The sequence below is a fragment of the Galeopterus variegatus genome, unplaced genomic scaffold, assembly GCF_000696425.1.
Source record: "Galeopterus variegatus unplaced genomic scaffold, G_variegatus-3.0.2 Scaffold13863, whole genome shotgun sequence".
In the NCBI taxonomy this organism is placed as follows: domain Eukaryota; kingdom Metazoa; phylum Chordata; class Mammalia; order Dermoptera; family Cynocephalidae; genus Galeopterus; species Galeopterus variegatus.
In genome coordinates, this window is record NW_007739974.1 from 5,370 (window position 1) to 30,367 (window position 24,998).

General features: G+C 35.7%; 1 protein-coding gene across 1 annotated transcript; it reads left to right on the plus strand.

The window, feature by feature from the left end:
- Positions 1-1,649: 1,649 nt before the first annotated feature.
- Positions 1,650-22,234, plus strand: LOC103581755 (transcription elongation regulator 1-like; the record flags this gene model as incomplete). The annotated part of the gene is made up of 9 exons (XM_008563512.1): positions 1,650-1,731; positions 7,707-7,932; positions 8,769-8,921; positions 9,940-10,381; positions 14,519-14,761; positions 19,006-19,068; positions 20,186-20,386; positions 21,133-21,245; positions 22,126-22,234. Coding segments are annotated over exons 1-9 (1,609 nt in total), but the record flags the coding sequence as incomplete, so codon positions are not given.
- Between the last annotated feature and the right edge of the window lie 2,764 nt (positions 22,235-24,998).

Below are 24,998 nucleotides of genomic sequence, written 5' to 3' on the forward strand. Positions count from 1 at the left end.
ATTTGTATGAAGTCAAAGTAATATCATGCAGATAATATTCTGGTTACATAGAAGGGTTGAGCAGAGATCACCTTTAAACCCATGTCAATCTTAGCATTGCTAAGGGTGGGACAACCAGGTAGGTATTCATGTGTCTCCTGATGTGATACAACAGAAATACACAACACTGCCTATGAAGTTCTCTTGATAAAAATGTTTAATTTAAATCTGACCAAATCTTCAGATCTAACTTCCTGCTTACAGGAAATACAAGGGTTAGAGGAAGCAATCAGACAGATCCAAAGGTGAAACTGGCCTGGTCCTCAGCAAGTCAGCATCATGATAAAAGGGACTGTTGTTCTAAGGTTAAAAGTGTCTTAAGAGACACAGCAACAAGACACATTGTTTGGTTGTGAATGAGATCCGTATTTGGCCAAACCAGCTCGAAAGGACATCTTGTGGACAGTTGGGGAAATGTGAATATGTTGTTAATTTTGATGGGTGTGAAAATGTTATCTTTTGTTATATAGAAAACTGTGGGCTTTTTTTTTTTAAGAGATACATACAGAAATATTTAGGGGTAGAATGTTATGATATCTATAATTTATTTTAAAATATACACTTCAGCATTAAAAACAATAAAGTGAGTTGGCAGGAAAAGAAATAAGATAAAATATGTAAAACATATTGTTCAATGTTACAATATGTAGTAACAAGTGGTTGAAATGTTACAAAGACATATAGGGTGCTATAGGAGAAGAATCTTACAGGGGAAACTACTTAGATGGGGGTGGCAGGATGTCAAATTTTCTATTTGACGAATGATTCCTGGAGGAAGTAATGTGTACATTGAGACCAGAAAGATAGTGTGGTTATTCAGCCCTCATGTAATTTCCTCCCTTTGATTGTGGTCTGGATTTACTGACTTGCTTCTAATGAACAGAATGCCGACAGAAGTGATAGAATTTCACTTCCAATGTTAGGTTATGAAGTTTGTGGCTTCCAGCGTGGGCATTCTCTCTCTTTCTCAGATTGCTCATGCTGGGAGGACACTGCTATGTTGTGATCAGCCCTATGGAGAGGCCCCTATGGCATGTTGCTATGAATTGAATAGGTCCCCCTAAAATGCATGTACTGGAAATTTGAGGCATGCCTGTTATTGATAACATGGATATAGAGCAGAGTGCTGACATAAGACTCCTGTTATTGTAAACCTGGGAAATAGTTCCTTCCCACAGCAACTCTGTGATTGGTGTAGTCTAGACCCAGGTCGATTTTGATTGGCTCAACCAATGAAAATGGTCTCGGCCTGAGCTCCTAGTGGCCAATATGGCTCCACAATTGGCTCTCCTGGGAGCCGGCAGACACGTGGCCACGCAAGCTGGGCCTAACGCGGGAGGACCCAGTTTTCCTTACCTCGAGAGGGCGCCGGCTGTTCTTCGTTGCCGAAGTCTAATTTCCCATAAAGCCTTTGAGCGACCAATCACGTAGCTGTCTCCATACCGCTTTCAAAGTCGGCGGGCCCTTTGCCCAATAGTAAGGCAGATACCGCCCTCAACTCCAGGATTGATGGAAAATTTCACCAATCACCTCATAGGTCTCTGTTATCTCCGCCTCCCTCGCACGGGATTGACGATCCTTCCGGCCAATAAGGAACGCCCGGTCGGCGGGTGGATGAACGCGGCCCTCTGTAATGGCGGAGCGTGGCGGGGACGGGGGAGACGGTGAGCGGTTCAATCCGGGGGAGCTCAGGTAAGGGGCGTCGTCCTCCCTTATATTTCGGCGCGCTGGAGTCCCAGGGGCTAGGCCTGCTGTGCGGAGCTCCTGGGAGGACGATGGGCAGCGGAGCCGCGGCGGCTTGGGGTCAGGACCACATGGGATTGGAGAAGGGGGAAGGGGAAGGCGGCTTGAATGAGAGAACCGGGCTGGGCCGGGGCCGCGGTCTCCTGCGAATTCTCAGGGCGCTCCTTGCGGCTTTCTCGGCGCCCCGCCGCTCCTCGCGGTCCGGGCCCGGCGCTCCCGCCTTGGGGCCCCGCCTCAGCCGCGTGCCACCTCCGCCTCAGCGACCTCAGCCTTCCTCCTGGCTCCGTTCCGCCGCGGGCCTGGATTCCTCATTGGCGCCCCTCCACTTCGCGTTGAACTCCCCGGGAGCCCTCGCCACCCTAGCCCAGCCTCCTTCAAGCCCCCCGCGGCGCTTTGGGGTCCCCACGTTTGCCCTTTTTTCAGGTCTGCCACATCACTTGGTCACTTGCCTTTCTTAACTTCGCGTGGCTTTTTTTTCCTTTCTCTCATTCCTTTATTCCTCATTTCCGTAGTTGTTAACAGCAATAGCAGCATCCGTTAGTTAGGCGCTTACTATGTGCCTTTAAGCCTTTACTTAGGGTTGTTTCATTTAATTCTCACCTTTGGAGCAGAAGCCATTCTCATATTGTAGGCCACAGACCAGAGGCATCCTTAGTTAAGTTACTCGCCCGCCTTACGGGTGAGGAAACTGAGCCTAATAGAGCTTGAGTCGGTAGAACAAGATCGCATAGGTGGAATTGTCGCTCCAGGAAGCGACTTGAACCCGGGCAGCCAGGCTCCAGAGTCTGCATGCAATCTGGATCAGTATTCCATTCGTCTGCTTAGGCCATTGCCCTAAGGAGTGCAGTGACCTTTTTCCCCCTGGAACCTCAATGCCTGTGGAATTTGTAAAAATTCCTACTTAATTTTTGCCTACTTAAAATTATTAAAATACGAGTGACCAAAAAATTTTTTTTGTGAGTGGTTTTTTAGAGGAAAAAAGAGGTACTTATGTTTTATGTATATTCGGTACATATTTCTTTCTGGATGGGAAAAATGTCATTTCAGATGTTCACCTCCCACTCTGAATTGTGCCACTATCAGCATTTGAAAATGAATAAAAGCAGTATAGATTATCAGGACTCTAATGTTGTCTAGAGCTTAAGATGAAGTTGTAGAAGGAAATGGGTATTGTCATTCATGGTTTTAGGAGAAAATTTTTTAAAGATTCTGAAAATTTTATTTCTACTTTGGCAGGAATAAAATTTTGTCTTATTTCGTAGATGAATCTCAAATCATATGTATACTTTAGTAATGAGTGACCAAAGTGCATTGTTAGGGTCTTTCAATATTAGTGATGGAAATTTTATTACTGATTCTGATCTCAAAAGGAGTTACTTAATGAGTCTCAGATGGATTTGTTGGGAAACATTTTGCATTTAAAGAGTATCTTTCTTCAGCTGTACGATGAGTAGCTTTTTAGACTTTATTAATAGGCTAGATATTGTTGCAAAACTTATTTGAATAGGGCTTTAATTTGCAAATTAATTTTATTTGCTCTGTTGCAAATATTTCATCCTTTAGCCTCTTGGGTTGGAAGTTGCTTGCAGAGTGTATTGTACAGAGCTTTAGCATTTCTTATGATTTATGAGAAATTAGCTGTTTATATGGCCTCTTTGATGGCAGAAGATGGGGCTTAGTTTTGTATTTTGTATACTGAATGAATTTCATGGTGTGTCCGATATCTGGTAAATAAATGAAGATACACGGTAAATAAATGAAGATAGGAGATTTAGAGATGTCAGCTTATTGGGCTGACATTTAATTGTGTGCTGTGTTACAGTTACTGACCTAGGTGCTGGCAGTAGAGCCCTGAACCAGACCAAAAAAGATGCCTTTGTCCTCAGGAACTTCCAGTGTAATTAAGACTGATCTAAATTCTAAACTAAACCAACCACATCAAATAGGAAATCAGCCTGCAAGTGTGAAGTGACTTATACAGAGTCACTGGGTAGTTGTCAGCAGGGTCTGGACTTAAAACTTACATCTCTCATTCACAGTTTAGACATATAGTTTGCCTCCATATATCTGTGGCATCTTTCCATTTCTGCCCCTCTAATTAAATTATTTGCAGTCTTGTCTTCACCATTGGGGAGATTGCATATCTGGGTAGAGTACTTCTAGAAAAATACATTTATATTTTCATGGTGTTCTTGTGGAATTATTATTATTATTATTTTTTTGGTTGTTTCTGTTCATGCCAGTATGCTTTTGTTTTCCAAAAGGGTTGTAATTGGAAGGAATGCAAATCACCTGCAATGACCAGAAAATTCAGAGATACAAATGCCATCAATCCCTTTATGGCTCAAGGCCACTAAAGTAACTTTTAGAATCATATTTGTATAGATCCTGTACCTGGGACCTTTGTTTACTTATTAATACTTGCACCTAAGTACTTGCAATCTAAGTTTCTTCACCTGTAAAATGGAAATAAGAATACCTTTATGCTATCACTGACTAGCTGTCTTAAAGTTATTTTTCTGCGCTATTGTTTCCTCTGTAAAAATGGTGTCAAACTTACCTCATTGGGTTGTTAGTATAGATAATGTCCATATAATTGTGCCTAGCATATAGGAACTGCCCGGTGCTATCATTATTAAAACAGTAATGTGGTACAGCAGTATACTAAAGGAGCTATATACTAGTAAATAAAGATAACACAAAAGTACACAAATAAATGAGAGATTTCTTTGTAACACTTATCATAATTGAAAACTCAAATTGGGTAATGAGCCAGAGAGGGGTTGGGAGAGGTTAGAGGTAGGGAAGCAGTTTGAGGTGACATTTGAGCTGAGGCTGACTAATGAGAATGAGCCAATCATGTAAAGATCTGGAGAAGAACATGCCAGGCAGAGGAACAAGTACAAAGGCTTCAAAGTAATGAACTTGAAGTATTTGATGATGAGAAAGGCTAGAGTCTGTGGAAAGGTTAACAAGGGCCACGTTACACAGATAATAATATTTATAGTAATAATAGCTAATATAATACTAATATTAATACCATTTAACACTCACAGTACTATTCCTGTGCTAAAGTTAATAGCAATAGTGATAATAGCTAATGCCTGTATAGCACTTATGTGCTAGGTGCAGCTCCAAGTACTTTATTAGCTCATTTAATCCTCACTGCATGTTCTGGTGAGGTGGTTGTGATGAAGCAATGTATGTAAAGAGCTCAGCACATGTTCTACACCTAACTGACATCCAAAAATGGCAACTTCAGGCTGTTGAAGGGAAAATTATGTAAATTTTGTTACCATCTTAGTGGCAGACTTTTGAAAGCCATTCAGTCTTAGTTAAATTAACAACCAAGTGTCTTTTACAGGTAAAGCACTTTGCTAGGTTTTGTGGGAGAATAAATGTAATGATAGATAGAGTAGTTTCCTGTGTACAGGTACTATCTTAAATGTTTTGTGGGGATCATCTCATTGAACAGAGATATGAGGTAGCTTTTATTTCTATTCCCCACTCATTTATATCTGAGGAAACTCAGACCTAGAAATTATGTAACTAGGTTGACAGCAAAAGGCAGAGCCCTGATATGACTTTTTTTTTGCTGATTCTAGAGCCTAAACGCTTACCCTCAAGCTATAACCAGGAAGTATAAAATTCCAAAGAAAGACATTTTGGAAAAGATTTTTTGAAAAAGTAGAGGCAGACTAAAAGGAAATCTAAGATTAAGATACATTATTAATTCAAAGCTGAAACAATATCTTTCCTTGGTGGTTAACTTTTTTTTCTGCCTTAAGGGTTAAGACATTCCTTCAGTAACAGTGGCCCTCTGTCTTTTGGGAATGCATATAATTTGAAAAAGACTTTCTGATTACTGCGATGCAATCAATATTCCTTTTTGCAGTCACCATTTTTAACTCAAATTTTTAAAAATCTTTTTTTAACATTTATTTGTACATATTTGAGGGGTACAGTGTGTTGTTTCAATACATGAATATACCATACATTGATTCACTTAGAGTTGATAGCATAGCTTTGTCACCATTTTTAATTCATGTATCCTAACCTTCAGAGTGTAGGATCATTTGCAAATTTGGTTAAATATATTTGGTATAGTAGTTCTGGACTTGTTTACAAATCCTAGTGTTCTCTTAGAAGGCCAATTGGTTCTTTATTAGGATTTTTGTGTGTGTCAGAATTGAACTACCACATGGACAATGTCCAAAGGGTAATCATAAACAGGGTTAAAAAATGTAAGAAAGTCAAAAGAGCTTTGTGAAGAGAGATTATAAGAATGACTTTTCATATATACGTAAAGAATATAATTGTTAATCCTCTCTTAAGGACAAAAATGTAGATTTCATGTATAATGTAGAGATTTATAATAGCTACTGGGAAGACCATGATAGGTGCTCAGTAAATTGACTATGGCAAATTGTAGTAAAATAATTTTTATAGTATTTTTGCATACTCTACTTGTAAGGTAGCTTATGTACAGTATCACTTAGGTATTCATTGGTTCATGCAACAAATATTTATTAAGCTCTACTCCGGACAGACCTAACTATGTGCTGCACATAGAAGAGTGAATAGAGTTCCAACTCTGAAGGGGGTTACATGACACCATAGTGTTTAGGACCCATTTGCCTACATTTGAATTCTGGCTTTACCACTGAACCAGCTGTGTGACCTTGGGCAAATTAATGTCTATGTGCTTTTAGTTTCTCATCTGTAAAATGAGGTTAATAATAGTATCCGTCTCATAGGGTTGTTATGATAATTAAATGACTTAATATTTGAAAAGAGCTTAGAGCACTGCCTGGCACATAGTAAGTCCTTTTAAGGGTAAATAATTTTTTTGAAAAAGCACTTGGGGGAAGAGATAGATAAAAAACTATCTTGTGTGATGTTACTTACTTGCTTGAATGTCATGGAGAAAATACACTAGGGAATTTAGCTAGAGAATGAGGGGTGGGTCACGGTGCAGTGCAGGGAAATGCTTCCCTTTAGATAGAGAATATTAGTGATCTCTTCAGCTCTTCCCCCTCCTCCCCCCAAAAACATTGTATTTAGAAGTAATTTCACTCTTAAAGGAAGTTGTAAAAATAAAGGTAGAACACTTAGTGTTAATTTTTTTACCTCCTTTCCTTTGCTTTGTTATTTACTTGAACTCAGGCATGTTCTTTGTTACTCTGAACCATTTGAGGGTAAAAGAGATATATATATTATTATACTTAACTACAGCCCTGTTATCAGCTTCATAAATTTACAGCGATGCAACACCTTATTGCCCGTATTCCAGTGTTGTCAATTGATACAATAATGTCCTTTATAGCATTTTTTCCCTTAAGTACAGAATCTAGGCTAGAGTTAGTATTGTGTTGCCATGTCTCCTTAGCCCTCTTTAATCTGCAGTGTTTCCACAGCCCGCTTTTGTCTTTTATGTACAACATTTACATTTCTGAAGAATGAAGCTTGCCCTCTTTTAATAGAACATTTCTCATTTTGTGTTTATCTAATAGTTCCTCATTATTAATTGAGGTTATAGATTCCTGGCTGAAATAGGTGATGTTGTGTCTCTCTCAGTCACATGTTATCTATCTTTCTTAGATGATATTAGTTTTGATCACCTGGTCAAGGTATTGCCCAATCTCCCTCTTATGTTATTTTTCATCCTCCCTTGCAACTCTAAGCAGCATGTGGGGAGACATTTTAAGACCATCCAGATATCCCTCTCATCCAGATTTCCCCCTAGAGTCAGCATCCATTAATCATTCTTACTGATCCAGTTTTTACCATGATGGTTTGCAAAATGATGATGTTCCAATTCCACGTGGACTTAAAGGCTTTTTAAATTTGATGTAATTAGCAATCTGTAGTTACGTTTTTGTAATTTTGAGAAAGAAAAGCTTATTAATTGCTTTCCTGCACAGGATGGCTCAGCAACAGGCCTTGAGGTTCCGAGGCCCAGCTCCCCCACCAAATGCAGTGATGCGAGGCCCACCACCTCTCATGCGACCTCCTCCACCTTTTGGTATGATGCGAGGCCCTCCTCCGCCACCTCGGCCCCCCTTCGGACGTCCTCCTTTTGATCCTAATATGCCACCAATGCCTCCTCCAGGAGGGATACCTCCACCTATGGGCCCACCACACCTCCAGGTAAAGAATGTAGAGGTTGCCATTTCTTTGTTGGTTTCAGTATCAACATTATATATGGATTTTGCCTTAAAAACTTATATTCTTAAATAGTTTCAATTTATAGGAAAATGGGAATTAAAGAGAACAATCATATATTAATATGTAGCAGTAATAAGTATAAAAATTCAGAACAAATTTTGATGGTGATAGAAAAATATACGTATACAACTAGGAATATATAGGGTAGTTCTTAACCTACCTTTAGCTCTGTGAATTGTTTTTAGTAATTCACCTTTATGGGAAATGAAATATGAAATCTTAAGTGGAGGAAATTTATTTTCAATGACATATATTGCCAGTAAACATATATGTATGTATATTCTTGAGTAGGAAAAAAGAATAAAGGGTTAGGTATATCAAAAAAAAAATTTTTTTTTTGGTTATTCTGGCGTTATTTTGTGAAATAATGTTTCTCATAGTGTTGTTACCTGTTGTGGGTGAGATGTGGAGGCATTGGTGTGCTTGTTATTAAAAGAGGATATAAAAATCAATTTTTTCCTTTTAAAAGTAATCCAGTACCTGGTGTGTGAAAAATGCAGATAAAGTGTAAGGAAGAAAGTGAAATTCACCCATAGTGCTATACCCCAGAGTTCACTACTGTTAGTATTTTGATGTATTTTCTAATCTGTTTAGTAATCATTTTTGTTACAGAGAAACTGCTTACACGACAGGTGAATGTATTTGAATAGACTATAAAAGTTATTTCTCTTACAGTGCTTTACTTTTGGGTAGGATTCAGTAATAATTTGAAGGAAAAAAGGTAACAAGTGACCATTACTTTTCTTGTGAATTAACAGAGACCACCTTTCATGCCTCCACCCATGGGAACCATGCCTCCTCCTCCGGGTATGATGTTTCCACCAGGAATGCCTCCTGTGACTGCTCCTGGTACTCCAGCACTGCCTCCTACTGAAGAGATATGGGTTGAAAATAAAACTCCAGATGGGAAGGTAAATTATAAAGTATGTTTAAGTTATCTCCTTGGTGACAGAAGAGTAAAACTTAAGTGTTCTGGCAGATTGAGATCAATGATAGTACCCTTATCAATTAAGAAGGAGCAAAGGATGGGGATGGACTCTAGGAAAAGCGGACTGGATTGGACTTCTGTGCAGGTATAAAGTTGACTGGAGTGCTAACATACATTTGCCTGTGATTCTGGAAGTTTATATTTTAAATAATATGTCACTGGTTTCTAAGACCATCCCCAGATTTGGTGATTCACTAGTGGGATTCACAGGACTCAGCATATATTTATACTCATGCTAAGACTAATTACAGTGTAAGGATTCAAAGCAAAAGTAGTGAAGAAAAAAGGCGCCTGGGGTGAAGTCTGAAAGGAAACCAGGCACAAGCTTCCAAGCGTCCTTTCCCAGTGGAATCACATAGGACCATGTTTAATTCCTCCAGTATGGAATGGTGACACATCTGTGATGTTTTGTCTACCAGGGAAATTTGCCTGAGCCTTGGAGTCAAGGGTTTTTATTGGGGGCTGGTCACATAGGTACCATCTGCCTAGCACATACCAAAATTCCAGACTCCCAGAAGGAAAGCAAATGTTTCAGCATAAACTGCATTGAATGGATGGCTTAGGCACAGTGAGCCATTCCTATTAGTGAGGGAATAGTGGTAAACTTCCTGAAAACCAAGTTCCCATTCTCCAGCCAAGCGCCAACTTTGTAAACAGGGCTTTTCTAAGGATAGTAGTCTCAGGCCTGCTATATTAACTTTCTGCACAAAATGTAACATTGGTTTTGCTTTTTGTGTGTTAAAAGTTCAGTGTCCTTATTATAGGAAATTGGGCAGTGAGGGGAAGAAATTATGTGTAGTCCTTTATTGACTAGCCTGTTTTGGTATACTTTCTCTTTTCTAAGTTATCTTTAAATACCTTTTAAGATAAAATATAGTTGCATTATTTTTAAAAAATAGTTGGCAGATTTTGTGATACCAGCGATTTTGCTTCCTCTGCAGGTTTATTATTATAATGCTCGGACACGTGAATCTGCATGGACCAAGCCAGATGGAGTTAAGGTTATTCAGCAATCAGAACTGACACCTATGCTTGCAGCCCAGGCGCAGGTTCAGGCTCAAGCCCAGGCACAGGCACAGGCACAGGCACAAGCCCAGGCGCAGGCACAGGCACAAGCTCAAGCTCAAGCTCAAGCCCAGGCCCAGGCTCAAGCTCAGGCCCAGGCCCAGGCCCAGGCCCAGGCCCAAGCCCAGGCCCAGGCCCAGGCCCAAGCACAAGCACAAGCTCAGGCCCAGGCACAAGTGCAAGCACAAGCAGTAGGAGCATCCACCCCTACAACCAGTAGCCCAGCACCTGCAGTATCCACTTCAACATCATCATCTACCCCATCCTCTACCACTTCTACCACAACAACTGCCACGTCAGTTGCACAGACAGTATCAAGTGAGTACCAGCCAGCTTGTGTTTTCATTTAGGGGCTAGAGTGCATTCCAAAATGATAGTAATGTTTCTTTTATTATCCTTGATGTTATGTAAAATACATTTTTGACGTTAAAACTTTTGGGTTAGGGAAAGACAGAAATTTACATTAGTAGAAGAAATTATTTGCCCAGTTGCAGTTTATGGAGCTAAGCTGGGGAAGTGCAGAGTTAGCTATTCACCTTGGCCAACAGTAATGCTGGGTGCTGTGGGGTTTGCAAACTATGTGTAAGTCTTGGCCCCTACCTTATGGAGTTCTCAATTTTTCATAAGAAACAATTAGGGAATAGTGTGTAAAATTATACAGTGAATATAAAAGATGTAAGAATTAGAGAAATGGAGAGATGAGTGGGTAGATTATGTGGCTATTGAGGTATATCATGAAGGATGTTGTGGGGTAGGATTTGAGTAGGCTCACAAAGGATTTTCAGGTAAAAGGAACAGTATGAACAAAGGTCAGGAAATGAGGGTAAATAGTTTATGGAATTGTTAGGAAACTTTTCTTATATGGAAGTTTATATTGGTTAATCGACTAGTGAAACTGGCTTATGAAAGGTCTTAAAAACCAGGAAAATGGATGAGACAGGCCCCCTACTGAAATATTTGTAATAATTGTAATATTTTGGAAGATTTTTCTGTTGCTGTTCTTTTGGGTAGAGTTGAAATCAGGAAGACTTATTAGGAACTTTTCAACAATCCTTCTCAGAGGTGGGTAGGTCCTAGGATGGAGTGCAGACAGATAAAATGAGAAGTTGCAATAGAAGCAGTCAGAACGATAGATATAAAGTCACATAGGCCCAAAGGTTAGGTCTTTTCTAAAAAAGGTGAGAGTTGATTAATAGCAGATTTCAAGATGAAGAGAGATGACTATTAATTTGCTTAAAAGAATGTCATTAATATCTATACTACTTATTCTGCTTTTTTTGTTCTTTTTTTTTTTTTTGTATGTGGATGTTGCTACTTTGCAGGCTGAGACTGAGCCCCAAAGTACTTAAATAATGATTTTATTGATTTGATTATTTGTTATGATGCTGGTCTGAAGATATATAGCTATCCCTGCAGGGTGATTATAATATGTATTATTTTATTACCTGTATAATGGATAAGAATAAGAAAAAAAGGTGTTTACCTTTTTTTTTTCCTGGTAGCTTCAGGGACTTGGGAATTATTAGTGTGTAAGAAATATGTATATGTGAGAAATTTAATCATAGCGGGTTCAAATTTGAATTTATTTTATAGTTACAAGAAATAACTGAAAAACTAAGGTGCATGTAATCTGGACATAGTTTTTAAAGGCCCTATGTAATATTTTTTAGACATTTTGGGTGGAAATATAGTAAACAGGAAAATGTAAATAGTTTACAAGTCTGTTTTCTTTTGTAGCTAAGGCAAATTTTGATAGAAGTATAACAGTCATACTAGCTAGCTGATTGAGGGTCTTTACCTTTTTATAGGCTTAGTGCTTCCAAAACCTGTGTGGCAAAGCGGAAAACTGACAGTTTTTATGGAGTAATGGGAAAAGGGGATTAATAAAAGCAATGTAGTTCTCTGTGGAGGCTCTGTGTTGCTTAAATTTTCTTCCCTGCCTTTTTAGGAAAGAGAAATAGTAGAATTTCATTTTGTTTTGAGAGAGGTAGGTAGCTAGATATTTTAACTACTCTGTATATATATTCCATTTCTATATCAGAGTGATTGTCAGTAAGCTCAAAGCTATCTTGTGATTATCAACTATTCTATTAAAAAATACTGTTTGTCATTTCGCATGCTATCCTTCAGTGATTGGGAGGCCTTTTTTCTAAGAACAAAGAAGCAAGATCATGTTCTTTTTATTGCTTTTAAACATCAGTTTTGATGTTGTCTTTCTGAATATTCCTGTTTTTATTTTACTTACTTCAGTATCATAGAGTGTTTTAATACTACAATTTTAATATTTCTTTGGTATATATAGTCACTTCTCTTTTTTAATTAAGATCTGAGGCTTGGTTAGTAGTATATTTTGAGGCATAGTGCTTCATTACCTACTTTAGCAGATGGAGTTAGTAGGAATTTACCCACAAGTCTCAGGTACCATTCTCCAGTTTCCCATTTAATTCTTTTATTGCTTTTATCCCTTTCCCTTTATGATTCATGGTCACTAGTCAAATTCAAAAAATCCTGTGCTGGAATGTAGGAGGACTGTGTTGAATGAGTACTTTTTTCCATCTTCATTGGTATACCTTCCCAGTTGAAATTTGATTCCCCATAACTCATTTTATTTTCCTGACTGTAGTATAATTTTAGTAATGATCTGAATAGTATTATCAAAATATTTTAAAATATTTCATTCTATGATCTACAGTATAGATTTATGGGTAAATGGGACTAAAAATTAAGAATATTTATATTTTAATCTCAGTTAATCATAAACTCATTTTATTTTGTGCAAGTTTGTGAAAAGTGATGATAAAATCCTACTTCTCAGGGAAGTTGAGAAGAATCACTAGAGGTATTTTTAGCCATTACTATAGATTACAAATGCTAAATGGTATATGTATGGGACTGGGCAAATGTTGCATGTAATTTGTATTTTTCACACTGTTATAAAATTATATTAATATGATACTGTACCCTAAGGCTAGGTCTATGCTAGACCAACAATTCATTCCTGGGCCCCTGAAGATACTTGTTTGGCCCTGCTGTCTATTTAGCCAAGGTGAGTCCCTCATTAACAAGTATGAAATTGCTCACATCTTCCCAGCCTAAGTGAGTTTTTCATTATTAGAAGCTAGAAAAAGATACTGACAGATTTTGTTGTCAGTTAGATTATTGGGTGGTTTGTTTTAAGTAGTGTGCTTTTGCTTAGAATGAAATTAGCATAAAGACTGGGAAAGCACTGTTTTTATTTTATTGAACTTGATAAATTCATTCTTAGTCCAATATAGGTAGAGTTTGACACTTTCTTTATATCAAGAAAAAGATGAAGTATTTGTTACCTATGAAATACCTAAATGAATTTTGTTTTGGAACTAGATGGGTTATGAATAAATGAAAATGTAATAATATGAGAACTGAAACTTTAAAAAAAGTAGGAATATGGATTTTATTTTTTTAATGTTTGATTTTAAATGTGATTACTAAAGATAAATACTTTATTTTTGATATTTAAAAGTAATACATTAGCAGAACCCAAATTATCCTGAATTTCATATTCTCCTGGTCTCTCATGGTGGAAACCTGAGTTTTTTAAAATAATTTTTTAAATTTTGAAATAATTGTAGAGAAACCTGAGTTGTTTTTGACTCCATTCATTTATATCCAGTCAGCCATCAGTTATTTGCATATCTTTTTCTCTGTTTTTCCTAGCTTGGACAATTCCAGTAATGTTGAAATTGATTGTCCCACTTCTGTTCTTTTTCTTATGCATCTCCAGGTTAATTCATCAAGTCACACAAATGATGTTAATGCATTCTTATAAAAAATTCAAACTCTAATGACATATATAGTAAAAAGTGAAAGGAATACACAAAAATAACTCCTGTTAATATATTTTGTGTGCATCCTTCTAGATCATTTTCTCTGCACTTACATAAGTTTTCCTCTTCCCCTATCCAGTATAGTGCAGACTCCTTAATCTTCTGTTCAAGGCTTTCTACCTCTGGCCTACCTTTCCAACCATAACTCACTGGTTTTGTTGGTATGCCTAGAGTTTTACTTGTTGACTGCTTGCCTTCAATTTTTAGACAATTCCTTGTTCTCTACTCTGCTTATACTCATATTTTCCCATCAGTTACTTATTTTCTCCTTCCATTGTCCCATTTTCCTTACTGAAATCTTAATCTTTCAAGGCTCATCATCCCAGCATAAAATTTTTTGTGCTCTCTTACAGTTAGAAATGGTATTTGGGTCTTGATTTACACCCCTCTACATTTACCCCATTTCACTTAGTATTTTAGGGTTTTTTTTATATTTAACTATTTTCAAGCTTTTTGAAGACCTTTTGACAAATTTCTTGCAGTGCATGGAATGGACCCTTAAATACTTACTGAATGAGTGAATGATGAGTGAATATAGTAATATGTTTTATAAAGGAATGATACATGTTTTTGTTTTATCTTTTATCAGCACCTACAACACAAGATCAGACCCCAAGTTCTGCTGTTTCAGTTGCCACGCCTACAGTTAGTGTTTCAACTCCTGCTCCTACAGCCACACCTGTGCAAACTGTTCCACAGCCGCATCCCCAGACATTACCTCCTGCTGTTCCTCATTCAGTACCTCAGCCAACAGCAGCAATACCTGCTTTTCCACCAGTAATGGTACCTCCATTTCGTGTTCCCCTTCCTGGCATGCCAATTCCACTTCCAGGTAAACCAGCAGATTATAATAGTCCTTCCAGCTATGTTTCCATATTGTCAGTTAGTTTGTTCTCATGTGTCTGTTGCATTTAAAATTTGCCTTGAATCTCACCTGTTTGAAATGTTTTTGAAAGATTCATGGCTAACTGCAATATTTTCTCTTAAGTTTTGGTAAATGTTCTTTTTTTGTTGTTGTTTACATGTCTTAAAATTAGAACCACATTTAAAGCTACACTTATTTTGGATAATGGCCTCAGTGAATTAAAAATGATCATCTTTTTGTGTAAATATGTTCTAAATGAAATATTTTTCAGTGATTTAGTCTGTGAAGCTGAGAAATCACAAGTCATAATAGCTAACACAAGTTGAATGATTTATATACTGTGCTCTGTTCTAAGCACATTACATGTGTTGACCCTTTAATTTTCACAACCATTTTATGAAGTAGGTATACAGACAGGTTAAATTACTTGCCCAAGGTCACATAGCTAATAAGTGATATGTTGGGATTTGAGCCTTTCCCCCCAGATCCAGATACCAAGCTCTTAATAACTCTTTATGCTGGGAAGAACATGTAAATCACTTAACTGTAAAAAAAATTTATATAAATCAGAAACCAAAAGGTTCCCTTGTAACACTTGTGAAGTAAAGTATAACATACATCACTTAAAAGTTTAAATTGTTACGGTGAATTCATGTGTTTTATTGTCTTAGGAGAAAATATTTTAAGACTAAAAAAATAATTAAAAGATTATAGAGTAGAATTCTTCCCATAGGGATTAAATAGAGATCATGTTGGGCATTCTAATTTGAATGCATTTTCTGTTCTCAAACTCATTTAATCCTTGATCGATGGTCCATTCTCCTTGTACTGTGGTTGAAAATATTGATACATTAGATAGGTCAAGTGCACAGGGCTAGTTTGTAGCAAAGATGAATAGAACCTAGGCCTCTTTTCTCTCAATTTCTCATTCCTTGCACTATTTATTATTGCCACTTAACTAGTTTCTGTATACGAATAGTGTTGTGATACAGCTATTTCTTAGATTTGTACACATCTTAATTACTATTGCTCTGGTCGTCTTTTTCCTGTGGCCGCTTTGAAAAGGACACTTTCAGATATTACACCTTGGCAAGAAAGAAACCAAAAATTTCAAGAATTAGTTTTTGTTGTTTTGATTTGATTGAAAAACCTTTTACACATTGTGGATGTAGAGTAAGATAATCAAGTGCCCAGTATGTGATGTCTGGGAAACTCAAATCATTTAAAAATAAGAAGAAAACCGAAAATGTTTTCTGTAATACTAGGGGTTATCCCTTTTCTAAATTAAAGACAAGCAGCTGGTTAATTTCCTCTAGATATAATTTTTGTAGGGAACAAAATGGTAAAGAGAGAATAGCTTGAAATTTGTCACAACCTCTTCTTGTAATCTTGGTCTGCTTTAGGGTTAAGGACAATATTAAGACCAGGTACTGGATTCTGAGTGATCTGAAGGAGGGAGGTAAGGTTGTTAATTCTGTAGAGAGAAGACTAAGGTAGTGTGTTAATATTGTTGAAGTATTTTGAAAGGCTGTTGTTTGAAAGGACTTTTGTTTTTTTATAGGTTCTTATTAATAGGTGAAAGGTACAGAATGGCAAAATTCATTTCTATAAAAAGTGGAACTTTGTCACAATAAAATCCCTTCATCTATAGCTGCATTTTGATGTTATGGTCTCCCTTGACCCTCGACCAATCAGTAATAATATAGGACAGATGATGGTCACCATTTGGGTTGCCAAATGAGGTGATACCTGTAAAGTTTAACAGTAAAGGGCATTCAGTAGATTCCAGCCACTAATGACATTTTATAGGTCAGTTGGAAGAGAACTTGAATTTGATAGTCTATAAGGTTTTACCTAAGATACCAAGACTCTTTGGAAAGGGAGCTAATGTGTTACAGAAAGTGATGATAATATTTTTATATATTAAGGCATTTCTGATGTTAATATTCATTTTCCTCATTTTCCCTTTCAATTCAGTCCTATAAGGTGTTGTAGTGAAAAAGACAAAGAAGATTTGTTTTTCTTCTCCCAAAATCTTTGTTTGGTTGTATGTATAATGAAATTTATCTCTCTGTGTTTTTCCTTTATTTCAACTCAGCAGTAAGGGGAACAGGAGGAATTTGTACCTTAAATTTGTACAGGATTTGTACAGGAGGGATTTGGAGCCTTACATTTTATTTGAAATAGTACTGTCTGGCTCTAATAAAAATGATTAAGGAAGGAGATAGTCAAATGAGATGACAAGAAGGAGTGAGAATTAGGTAAAATGCAGGAATAGCAGGGGAATTTGGGGGTGCTAAATTGGATTAGGATTATAGCATTTCTACTTGTAAAACTATGCAATCTTATTTGGAATTTTAAGAAATTTACTGTCAGTGACATCAGAATTATCCGGAGTGCTAATTGGAATTTTCTAATAGAGTATAACTTTGAGGACAGAGTTGAAGGAAAACTGGACAAATGCTTTCTTTCTTTTTTTAAAAAAAGGGTTAAGAATTTAGATGTTTAGTTATTTTGTATTTATTATATGCATGTAATCACCTTGAGAAAAAACCCTAGATGTATTTTTTTAGTTTGAGAAAAAACATTTATGACTTTTCAGTATGGTCTTATATTTTGATAGTCAAATAGAAGAGGTCTGTGTTAGCTTGATTGATTTTTAACAATGGCTGTTAAGCCTAAATATGAATAGATTTGATTCTCTTCTGTTTAAGTTGTATAGTTAAAATTATTTATTGGAGGATGGTTTTGGAGAACAGTCTTTGAGAATAAAGCTTGTGTATTCTAAAAATTGAATTTCTAGTGCTGGCTTTCTAGCTTCAGTAGTCCTGCAGATGGCAGTATTTATACTAATTTAATCTTAATATATGCTGTAACTTCCTTAACCAAATGAGTTTTTTCATTGCTTTCTTCCAACATTAGGGAAAATAAAAATATGCATATAACTTTATTCAGCATGTTTTTATGATCCAGTTTTTATGTTAGTTTGAGTCAATAGAAAGTTTAGCTTTAATATTCTTTATGTAAAACAGAATTGAGAAACTAAAGGCACTTTTCAAAAATTGGCAGTATTTTTGTGTGTGTGTGTGAACATAGTTACATTATTTACAAACCCAATGGTTTAGTTTTAATTTTAGTCTCTGAGTCAGGAGAAATTTCTTTTTCTCTCCTTTAGTGGGGAAAATAGTTTATTATTTTTAATTTTTATGGGTACCAAACTAAGTTTAGTTTTTCCAGCTGGAAAAAAAAATAGAGTTTATTTTCCCTATACATTTCTTCAGCCTTTTCCACTAAAAAAATTTTTTAAATTCATTTTCAATTTTGAATTTCCTCAGTTAATCAGTCTTAGTTTTTCAGCTTTTCATTCCCTTTTTAATTACCGTTGTAATGCATCATGATGAGGCTTCATTCTTCTAAGAACTGTACAGAATTCCCATTCTTAATATAAATGCTGCTACTTTAGCTGGCTTAGATAGAGAGGTTTCTGGAGCCCATATTATAGTCATTAACATATTAAAGGGGCTGTATGTTTCTTAATGTTTTAGCCTGCCTGCATAGTGTTCCAAGCCCATGGGATTCCATAGAGCAGGCACTAAACATGGCTCTTTTGTTACCAGTTGAATGCCACTCTCCTCTTCATCTTTGCCTTTCGTTTATTTAAAGTATTATATGCAGTGGAATATTTGGATCCATCTCATACCCTACCACCCTTCTTTGTCCTATCTTATTCTTTTTTTACTTCTGCATGGTTGTGTTCCATGCCTCAGCTCCTACATGTAGTCTCAGCTTAGCAGCAGCATAGAGAAAGTGTCTTGTCAGTGTCATGCTGCATCAGCTTTTCACTGATATCTAAGCAACAGCAGCATGGGTTCGATGTCCTGTGGGAAAATGTCCCGCATGAGAATTTGTTAACGTACGTGTAATGAAGGGGCTTTCTTTTGTTGAATTTTAAACTCTTGAGACTCCTTCAGAAATTATCAGAGCTGGTTTGATAAAAAGGTAATTGATGCAATAAATAATTAATTATTATTATCGGATTTGGCACCACTTCCCATAAAATGTCGAAATGAAAAGAAATTTTACTCCATTCTTCGTCTTTTTCATTGGAAATAGCTTTCTAAATTGTAGTGGTAAATTATTTCCCTGAATCCCAGTGGTAGCTGACATACAATGGCAGCTTTCCAACATATGCTTGCTTATCCATTTTACAGGTGTAGCAATGATGCAAATAGTCAGCTGCCCGTATGTAAAGACAGTCGCTACCACCAAGACCGGTAATTTTTAAAACCATCTTAGTTTGTTTTGTCTGTAAGTTGGCATGGTAGTGAATGTTGTTGTTTATCCTTTTATTTTTTTTCTTTGCCCAAGTGAGTGGATTTTTTTATATTTTTCTTTTTAATGAGCAGTGTAAATGCAGTTGTCATATTTGGCCAACACTTATTTTCCCAGTTGCCTATAGTTATTAGCTTCTTTGGTTCACAAAGCAAATAAGGTCAGATCACTTTATATCTTAATTTATGTAATAAGTGTAAACAACTTCATTCTCATATTCATAACATTTAATTTTATTTTTGATGTGTGTTTTTAAGTTAAATATAAAAAAATCATTTCCATGTGTAAAGTGATGTGATTATGCTTGCATGCTAGTGAGTATATGTGTGTGAATATTCGTGTGTATAGTTAACATTTACATTTTAAAGTTATTGAAATAAGATAACTTCCTAAAACTTAAATACTAGTATAGGATTTTAGAATTTTTTTTTCAATTTTGATTCACATATCCTTATTTTAGTAGTATTTTATTTATACAGTATCAACTTATTTGGCTATATTGTAAAAAAATATATAAATCTTGGCATATCTTTTAAAAAGTAGAAGCATCTTTGCTCTCTTTTAGGAAAAGAGTAAACTGACAAAGAGTTTACAGGGCTATCTGACTTAATCACCTAAATTTGATAAGCTCAGTCATTTACTTTAAACCTGAGAATTTAAAAATTCATACCTTTTTAGGTATCTTAGAACTACAAAATAATTTTGTCTCAGGAAATATGCTCAGTAAATATGTCTGTTGTCTTTATTTTATTAGAATTTGAGACATTTTTATAAAAATGTTTCTATTCATAAGTAGAGAATGTACCGTGTCACTTACTATGTAAAGACTTGCTCATAAATGAGACCCAAATTTCTGACTGTTTTTAAGGTATTTCTTGGGTTGAATTACTGTGTCTAATTGAAATTAGAACTAAAAAACCAGGGAAATAGAATTAATATTTAAATCACCTTTAAAAAGGTATTTTGGTATATTTAATATAAAAGTTTAGCTCATATTTAGAATTTATTTTGTATTGCAATTTGATACTCTGATCTAATTTTTTATTATTCTTTTTTTAGGTGTATTGCCAGGAATGGCCCCTCCTATTGTACCTATGATACATCCCCAGGTTGCTATTGCAGCTTCACCTGCTACCTTAGCTGGAGCAACAGCAGTTTCTGAGTGGACTGAATATAAAACAGCAGATGGGAAGACATATTATTATAATAATAGAACATTAGAATCAACCTGGGAAAAACCCCAAGAGCTAAAGGAAAAAGGTATAATTGTTTTAATGACTTGGGACATGGTATGAGGTATAATAAGAATGCTGTTTTAAATTCTCAGTTAATTTTTGTTTAGCATGTTTGAGAGATTTTTCTAATAATGTAGTTGTTGGATTATTTATTTCTACTGAATTGATAAATATATATTTATTTAAAAAGCCAGCTGTTCTACTTACATGTTTGTCCTGTATATACATATTTTTTACTGTTGTCAGGAATTGTATAATTATTGTTATCTTTATTGAGATTGATAATACTGATCAGGAAGGAATGTGTATGTTGTACTAGGGTACTTGAAAAAGTTTGTGGAAAAACAGTATTAAAAGATAATATGAATCTTAATGAACTTTTTGGAAGTAGCCTTGTGTGTGTTCTGAAGAAAAAAAATTTAGGCCCTTGGGGTCTTAGCTGTAGAAGACTCATAATTTTCTGTATCACAAGCCCCTGTTGCTGTTTCTAAATATCTTAGTATCTCATCCCTTTCAGCAAAATGAATGATCGGTACAAATATGTGAGTGACCTGAAAGACTTTATGTCCCTTTTAAGTCAGTAGGTCTTCTCTAAAGATAATTTCTTGATTGGTACAGCAAGGTATTTGAAATTGAACATTATATTAAATTCAAGTCAATGATATTACAAGGAAGGACATTTTATCTTTATGGTTAATAACTAGAAATGGAATGTCTTAACTGCTTATTCTCTGAAAGTTCTTGATTGACATTATGTTAATTTTGTAATAGAAAAATTAGAAGAAAAGATTAAAGAGCCAATCAAAGAACCCTCTGAAGAGCCTCTGCCAATGGAGACAGAGGAGGAAGATCCTAAAGAAGAGCCTATAAAGGAGATAAAGGAGGTAAAGGGCCGTGACCCGTTAACCTTGGAGCCAGCATTAATTGTTTGGTATAGTTTACTTATAACTGCATATCTATTTGATATACTTTTAAGTAATTCTTATGAATTTGATCTCTGAAATTTTAGGGTTCTTTGAAGTTTCTGATTCATTTTTTCCTTTGAAAGTTTCATTAAATTACTTTCTATATTAAACTGAGGCCTGTAGAAAGGAAGTGCCTTGGACCAGAGCTTGGACCTAATCTCCAATCTCCCGACTTATAGACTGGTGCATGTTAAAATTATTATTATTATTATTATTATTATTATTATTTTCCCCTAAAAGATGACCGATAAGAGGATCTTAACCATTGACTTGGTGTTGTCAGCATCACATTCTCCCAAGTGAGCCAAAACTTCATATTTAGGGATTGTTAGATATATTTTACCTGTCCTCTCTGCTGTAGTGTTCTGGCATGAAATGATCCCTTTAGAGCACTCAGAGAGTTCTGCTTTGCGGAAACTTCCTTTATTCAGTGAGGGACCAATGATAGTCATGTTTTAGAAGAGGGAAAGTTAGCAGAAATAAGAAACAACCTTGAATGAAGAGGTCTCTAATTTTCTATACTGTTGTTCTCCATTTCTGCTCCTAAGCATGTAGTTAGTAAGCCTGTAAGATAGGACTACCTGCTGCTGCTGGGTTCTGTTGTTGTGGTATTCACCTCCTTCTGTGGGGGCAAGGATTTAGAACTTTCTTAGAAATTCCTATTCAGAGTCTCCCCTCCTCATTCTAACAACAGACCTTGTGTTGCAGTTTGAGATATTTGCAGTGATACTCGTTTTTGTGGACTATTCAGGTATCTTTTGTGATATTAATTAAATTGGAGTAATATCATTTCCCACAGGAGCCCAAAGAAGAGGAAATGACTGAAGAAGAAAAGGCTGCCCAGAAGGCAAAGCCAGTAGCTACTACTCCTATTCCTGGTACTCCATGGTATGTACTTCACTTAATTAGTAAGTTGTTTTATTTTTACTTTTTGATCATACTTTATTGTTACATGGTTTATTTTGTAAAAAGAAAAAGTACTTTAAAAAAGTGTATGTTAAATATGTTTTTGTCTACTGAATATTTTTGTTTCTGTTGTATTTGGGGTGTTCAGACCTAAAATTCAATTGCTACAAGTATCTTCCTCCCTTAGTAGTACTCTCTATTAACGTTTATTGTTCACAATTATAGACTTGAACCACTGTGAAATCCTGAATCTACTTTTTATTAAGATATTTTAAATTTGTTTTTGTTTTATATATATCCACTATGTGATTACATTTATACAACTGTGTAAAATTACATTTTTTAATCTAAGTATTGAGTAGTCTACTTTTTCTTTTTTACTTTGGCTTGGTTTTCCCTTTCCTTTCTCTCCCCACATCAGTGCTTCCTCTTTCGTTCCTGCTACAGTTCATATTAGTCCAAAGACATGTTGCATTGAGTTGGCTTGTTTCTGAAGTCTTGTAATTTATAGGTTTCCTTTCAACTTTTTTTTGATTTTTAATTTTATTTAAAAGAAAAAAAATTTTTTTTTTTTTTGGTGGTGGGCCAGTACAGGGAACTGAACCCTTGACCTTGTTTTTTCTTAATTTAAAAAAATTTTTTTATTTTTATAGCAGTTTTAGTTTTACAAAGAAATTGAGCAGATAGTTCCTGTACTGTTCCCCTTGCCCACATAAACAGTTTCTCCTATTATTGACATGTTACATTAGTGTGTAGTATGTTTGTTATAATTATGAATTAATATTGATATATTATTATTAACTTAATTTTAATTAGGGTTCCCTCTTTGTATCACACAGTTCTGTGAGTTTTGTCTAATGCATAGTTTCATATATTAACAATGTGTCATACAGAATAGTTTTGCTGCCCTAATGATTTTGATTTTTTCTCCTTGTTTTTGTTATTGAAGAAATAAATGTGTTTTTCCTATAAAACCCCAAAGTCTGGATTCTATTATTGTGTCCCCATGGTACTGTTTGATAGGGTCCTTCATTCCTATATTTCCTACAAATTAGTAAGCAGGTCTAGAAGTTTTATCAGATTCAGATTTAATCTTTCTTTGGCAAGACTAATTAATAAGTGATGATATGCCCTTCCCTCAGGGTGCATCTAGTTGTCTTTTTTGTAATGTTAGTAGTCTTTGATGGTTATTATTGCCCAGATCTGTGGTTTTCAACTAACAGTAATTTTGGCAATGTCTGCAGACACTTTAGGATGTTACAACTTGAAGGGTGTTAATAGAGGTCAGGGATGCTCCTAAACATTCATGCATAGGACAGCTCCGTACAAGAATTAATTATTTGGCCCAAAATGTCAGTAGTGCAAGGTTGAAAAACTCTGGCCTAGATCCATTAAATCATTAAAGGTTGAAAATGGTGGTAATATATTTCTGTTTTTCACTTTTCATTTATTAACTGGAATACTTACAGAGAGATACATCCCCTCATCAACACTGGTTACTTAGCGGTACAAATTGTATAGGAAAGGAAGGATTTACCAGTTTTCAGAATAGTTGGTTTAAATATTATTAATTCATAGATTTAAGTATATTTTATGTATTTCTATCCATTGCTGTTCCTATTATTGATGTTCAATTGTCTTATCTTTGGTTAGACTCATGACGTTTTTCTTTTTTTGGTTATAATCCTGTCTTTCTTAGCTTCCTAGCTTTCTACTGTGACATGATGTTCTAGGCTTGTCTTGTATATTTCCTTTCTCAGACCTAGATTCAGCCCTTTCTCCAAGGTGAGAAGCAGCATTTATAGGCCGTAGTGTGGGATCTAGGGATTGTGTTGCTACCAAATTAGTCATTATTTATAGACCTCTTTGGTAGACACAGATGGAAGATTCACACCTCTAAAGATATGTCAGGAGTTTATACAATTACTTGCCAATCATGCCTACTACAAGATTTTTACTGAACCCCATCATCTACATCTTACTTCAGTGTCTCTTTTTTTGCTGAAAATACTGTTTCTCAATGGTAGCAACATAATTTCTCTTGCTTTTCTTACACACACATCACAGAATAACAGTACCAACGGTATGACTAACAGTATGATTACTAAAGACACTTTAAGCCCCCCCCCCCAGTTATTTTATATGTTTAGGACATATCACTCTAGGGGTGAATAGTCAAATTACTGTGTTTTAAAGGCACTTGAAATAGCTCTTTTCTATATAGTTATTCCACTGACTTGATAAACCAAGGTCATTTTAAAAAATAAGTATGGGAAATATTTACCTACTTCCACAGTCAAAGTTACAAAAATAGTCTGTATTCAGAGAATATACTTCTGGGTTGTGGTTTCTGTGTTTGAGTATTGTACATGAAAAGATAGTAACTACCTCCAAACCTCCTCAGGTTGAAGATTCTTGGGGCTTATCAGTTTTCAGACTTGGGTCTGTTCTTAGATTAGCAAAATTTTCTTTTAGAATTTGTATAATTATTGCTTCTCTTCATCTGTTTCTTTTTGTTTGTTTGTTTTCTGGAAAATCTGTAATTTGCATGTCAGGTTTCCTGGATCTATTATCCCTCCAAACCTTTTACTTTTTTTCTTACCGTTTATATCTACAGTTTTTGTGCTCTCCTTTGAGTTATTTTCTCATTGATCTTTCAGCCACTAAGTCAGGTTTGGTAGTGACCATCTTCTTCAGTTCTACCCAGAATATTATAGATTGAAAGATCACATTCTGAGTTTTGCAAGTCATCTTTGTGTGTTTCTA